Here is a 5,828-nt window from a genome sequence, read left to right as displayed (position 1 = left end):
AGGGTTTCTGAGGCTGTAAATCTTTACGGGAGCAGAAAGCCTCATCTTTCTCCCGCAGAACAGCTGGTAGTTTCGAACTGCTGACACTGAGGTTCATAGCCCGACTCATAACCATTACGCTACCAGAGATCCTTGGATAAGGTATAGTGGAGGGTTATGTCTAGAGTATGAAAGGCAAAGTCTCACCATCCTAGCTTCTAAGGAACAGCTGGCTGTATTTCTTTCAAGACAAATTTGTTTGTTCTGCTGGCACTCCATGGTAGTTTCAATATTCATATTATCATGAGGGACCAGTCTTTGGATTGGAACATCATGCTTATATCCAGGTGGAAGGTCACTATACAAGAGGAAGACACCCAATGAGTCAGATGAACACAGTGGCAGCAGTAAGGAGCTCAAGTGTAACAAAAATGTATGGATGGTGCAGAACCGGGAAGCATTTCCTTCTGATATACATAGGGTTGCTATGAATCAGAACTGACTCGATGGCATCTAACAACAACAGCAAATACACACACACACACATATTCACATACGTATATGGAGCACTGGTGTAGTGGGTTGCACATTATGTTGCTAATCACAAGGTCAGCAGTTTGAAACCACCTGCTGCTTCTCTGGGGAAAGGTGAGGCTTTCAACGTCCATAACAGATTTATAGCCTTGAAAATCCCAGGGAGCAGTTCTTCTTTGTTCACTGTTGTTAAGAGCCGTCAAATTGGTTTGCACTCATAGCGACCCTGTATGGGGTTTCCAAGGGGCAGCTGGTGGGTTTGAACTGCCAACCTTGTGGTTTGTCCAGTGATAACCTTTTAGCACCATACCAGGAGTCCAGTATGCAGGCTCAGTATATATAACCCACTGCTGTCTTGGTGATTCTGACTCTTAATGACCCTGTACACAGAGTAGAACTACACCATAGTGTTTCTACTTATGGTAGCAGACTGCCACATCTTCTGTTATGGAGAGGCTGGGGGGTTTGAACTGCCAGCCTTTCAGTGAGTATCCCGGCACTTAACCCACCATACCACATACACAGAGATCTAGAATATAATCAATGTAATGTAGTGGGAGAAGGACCTCTGGTAGCGTAGTGGTTACGAATTGGACTGCGAATCTTAAGGTCAGCAGTTCGAAACTACCAGCTGCTCCGTGGGCGAAAGATGAGGCTTTCTGCTCCTGTAAAGATTTACAGCCTCGGAAACCCTGTACAGGGTCGCTATGGGTCAGAACCGACTCGACGGCACTTAACAACAACAACAACAATGTAGTGGGGGAGGAGAGAGAGAGAGTGATAAACCTTTCTTTGCAGAGAAAGATGGAGAGCTTTGCTTTGGTGCTTGGACAAACAACCACGGGGTCCAACTTAACACAGGAAGAGCGGTCCACGCTGGGCAAAGTTGTGCTGGAGACTGTGGAGAGCGTCATACTGGCCACCTTCCTGAGACCCTCAGAAAACAGCAGTCAGACTGTTCAGACTAAGTCCTTAGGTATGTCCCACTTGCATGACCAGGTCACACCTGGTACTGATTTTGAGAGAAGATCTTGGCTATGTAACTTCCTGTGACTTTCTCACAGTATTTCCCCAAGTGTTCCAAAACCTTGAACTCACAGCAAAGCATGCCTAATCTTATTCACAACATCACTGAATGCTTGACAAGAGTGCTTGCATCTTTGAGGGCTAAGAGTGGGTCATTAAGTCATTCAACAAACAACTGTGCACTGTGTACTATATGCCATATGTTAAGGTGTGATAGTCAATTTCTGTGCTCAAATACTTCCAGCTTTCTCCTCTGGGGCCATAGTAGCATGGTTGCATACTTCCTGGTTACTTTGGGGTTAGGTGGAATTTTTATGATGAGTTCAGATCAATGAATTTCAAATAAAATGATATTCATTGAAACCTTCCAGAACTTTCTTTCTCTATGGCATAGTACCTGGCAATGTTCTAGATCTCAGCTATTGCATCTACTTGGGTCCCAAAGTGAATACAAAGAGATAGAGCAGAGCTCTGATTTGGTACTAGGATGGATACAAAACGATTTAAAACAAAAAAGTTAAAAAAGTTGTTGTTGAGTCCACCACCACTCATTGAGACCATGTATGTCAGAGTAGAACTGAGCTCCGTTGGGCTTTCCATGACTGATTTTTCAGAAGTAGATCACCAGGTCTTTCTTCCAAGGTGCTTCTGGGTGGACCTTTTGGTTAACTACTGAGTATGGTAACTATTTGCAGGAGCCAGAAACTCCCTAACCAATTATCACTGAGTTGGTTCCAACTCATGGTGGCTCCATGTAGCACTGCTCCATAGAGTTTTCAATGGTTCCAGCTAATGGTGGCTCCATGTAGAACTGCTCCATAGAGTTTTCAGTAGCAGATTGCCAGACTTTTCTTCTGAGGCACCTCTGGATAGAATCAAACTTCCAACCTTTAGGATAGCAGTCCAGGACTGTGTAACCATTTGCACCACCCAGGGGGCTCCTCTGGAAAACTTGGCTGAATTTGGAGTAGCCTGAAGATGGTGATTACGTGGCACTCTATCACCGTTGACTTCAACTCCATCCGATGGAACTTCACCCCTAAGATGTGAGGACTCACTCCTAAAGCTCCAATGGGTTTTCTTGTTTGCTTGGTACTACCACCCCTCTGTCATTCCTCAGATGATTCAAGACCTATCACGTGATAAGCTGGCCTTCCCTTTACACGACTGTGGATGTGTAATCTTATAGAAACCAGATTCCAAACTCATTTTACAAACTCTCCCTTTCTCCTTTCAGAAATTGAGAGTAGAGTTGTCAAAGAAGAATGCATTGAAGAAGAGAATGTCTTCTTTCACTTGAAAGCCAAAGGGGACGAAATGAAAATCAGATGCTCCACAATTGAGAAATCAGAATCCACAGGTACAGACATGTTCCCAAGAATCCAGGAAAGTGGTTGTAGTGCAATCCAGTCAGTCGATACTTATTGCTCACCTCTTAGGGGCCATGGAGTCCCTTCAGGGGCCTGTGGAAGCCATCAGCTTGGAGCTTGTGAAGAGAGACTTAGGGTTGGATGGGACATGGAGTGAGTCTAGCACACATCCCCAGAGACCACTGATATAGGAAGGGGAGGCTGTGGAGGGAAGCTCACAAGGAGACTGAACAAGAATAACCATAAATGTGGGTGGTTGTTGTTGTTAGGTGCCTTAGAGGTTCTGACTCATAGCAATCCTGTATCGGGCTTACAAGGAGTATAGGGCTTACAAACTCGTGGTTCAAACTGACCTTGCAGTCCAGTGCTTTATCCCACAGTGCCACACTAGGGCTTCAATAAATGTGGGAGGAGAGCTTATTTCCCAATGCTGAGTTAAATTGCCCTCACTCGAAGACACAAATTCAAATTTACTTATTTGCTTATTTATAAGGGGTTTTCAAATGGTTCATGTAAAAATGGAATTTAAAGATAATGGAATTTTTCCAGGAATTTTTGAGGGCCTCTTGTAATATGGTAAATATACATGTAACAAAATATTTGTATGTAACAAAACACTTTCATGCATATAGCAAAACACATATGTATGCAACAAAACAACTATAGATAGATGTAACAAAACACTTACATATATGCAACAAAACAATGATACATGTAACAAAAAAAGATATGTAACAAAACACTTATATGTATGCAACAAAGCAATTGTATGTATATAATAAAACTTACATGCATGCAAAAAAGAAATTAGTATATATATGTAACAAAACACTTATATGTATGCAACAATTAGATATATGTAACAAAACATTAGAGCTTGGTGGCACAACTAGTTTGCAATCTACTGCTCACCTAAAGGTTGACAATTTGAACCTACCCAGTGACTCTGTGGAATAAAGGCTTTGCAAAGTGCTTCTATAAAGATCACAGTCAGGAAAACTCTATGGAGTATTTCTACACTGTCACACATAGAGTCGACTCAATGGCAGCTAACAACGATGACAAAACAGCTGCCATTTCAACATTCTTCACGTGCACACTTCAGCAGCATTAATTATATTAAACATGTTGCTCAACCATCACCATTATCTGTTTCCAAGAATTTCCATCACTCTTAAGAAAAGGATCTGGGTGGTAGAGCGGTTAAGTGCTTGGCTGCTAATGGAAAGAATGGCTGTTCGAATCCACCAGCCACTCTGAGGGAGAAAGATATGACAATCTGCTTCCATAAAGATGGCAGCCGAGAAATCCCATGGGGGAAATTCTACTCTGTTACACAGGGTAACCTTGAGTCAGAGTTGACTTGATTACAATGGATGTAACAGAAACCCAGTGTCCAAACAACAAAAGAATGAAGCTAAACCCAGGCATCACGCCATCCATATATGAAAACAAATTCAAATGTATTTTCATTCATAGCCATGATTTGTTGAGATAATAGCACCCCAGGATTTTTTATGGTTCTGGTGAAGATCATTATTCTGGAGGGTCAGAACAGAACAGTGAGGTGTATGTGGTGTTAAAGTATGTGGGGAAGGTGTTGGGAAATCTATAGTAACCACTTTTTAAATGATTCCCGTTTTTATCCCTTTGGGGAATTTGCAGGTATTACCGGGGTGGCTTTTGTCTCCTTTGAGAGCATGCAGTCTCTTTTAGATGAGAGCTACTTCCAAGGTACTCAGGACTCCCTTGTCAAGAAGAATTTCAGGATGAATTCTCGAGTCGTTGGCGGCGTTATAACGGGAGAGAAGAAAGATGTAACAGTTATCTACACTCTGAAGAATACCCAGGTCTGTGGTAAATGCTCCACTGCTCACCCATCTACCTGTTGAGAACTTCTTGTCCTTTAGCAGCCTTAAGTCTTGCTTGTAATGTGGATTCACCAAAGCTCAAGTTTCCACAATATCTGACAACTCAAGCTCATTCCAAAAATCCAGCTCTAGATACCTGAGCTGTCTTACTTCTTTAATTTTTTTTTTTAATTGTGGTGAATATGTAACAAAACATTTACCCTTCCAACATTCTTCATATGTACAATGTGATGACACTGGTGTATTTATTATAATCTACAACAATGATATCTGTTTCCAAAGTTTCCCATCAGGTGTAACAAAATGATCACTCTAGTTTCTACATGGTATTTTTTCATTCAGTGAAGACCAAGATTTAGGTTAGCTTTGGCCATGTTGAGATTCCTGGTGTGGCTCTGTAAGATAAGCACTGGACTGCTAACCACAACATCTCTGGTTCAAACCCACTGGTCAGTCCTTGGAAACCCTATACAGGGTGACTGTGAGTTGGAATCGACTTGATGGCACTTGACAACAACAACAACAATACATCATGTTGATAAAGAGACAACTGTGAATTCAAATATTATCTATGACTGTATCAAGGGCTCCTGGTGGCTCAATAATTTAGTAGCTTGGCTGCTAACCAAAAGGTTGTGGTGTGAACATACCAAGCAGTTCTGTGGGTGAAAGATCTGGGGATCTACTCCCATAGAGATTACAGCCAAGAACACCCTATGGAGGGTCACCAGGATTATCATCAATTTGATAACACACAGCAACAACAACAACACAACTGCGTCAGTCAGTGTTAGAGACAGCTCTGAGTCTGATTTTGTGAACCTACCATAAGCTATTTATGTTGTTGTTAGATACCATTGAGTCATTACTGACTCGTAGTGACCTTACGCACAACAGAACGAAGCACTGCCCGGTCCTGCATCAACCTGACAATCATTGTTATGCTTGAGCCCATTGCTACCGCTACTGTGCCAGTCCATTTCATTGGGGGGTTTCCTCTTTTTCTCCACTTTACCAAGAATGATGTCCTTCTCCAGGGATTGGTCCC

The 5,828-nt window shown here is 42.3% G+C and overlaps 1 protein-coding gene across 1 annotated transcript in view; it reads left to right on the top strand.

Annotated features, from left to right (window-relative positions):
* Nucleotides 1-5,828, top strand: part of EMR1 (egf-like module containing, mucin-like, hormone receptor-like 1) — a 203,113-nt gene that overhangs the window by 29,135 nt on the left and 168,150 nt on the right. The window contains 3 exon segments of the mRNA XM_006869008.1: nt 1,312-1,489; nt 2,777-2,899; nt 4,575-4,759. Of these exon segments, the coding sequence (XP_006869070.1) occupies nt 1,312-1,489; nt 2,777-2,899; nt 4,575-4,759 (486 nt within the window).

This window comes from Chrysochloris asiatica, unplaced genomic scaffold (assembly GCF_000296735.1).
Source record: "Chrysochloris asiatica unplaced genomic scaffold, ChrAsi1.0 scaffold00125, whole genome shotgun sequence".
Taxonomy (NCBI): Eukaryota; Metazoa; Chordata; class Mammalia; order Afrosoricida; family Chrysochloridae; genus Chrysochloris; species Chrysochloris asiatica.
Note: the sequence above shows the minus strand (reverse complement) of the source record. Positions and strands in the feature narration are given on the sequence as shown.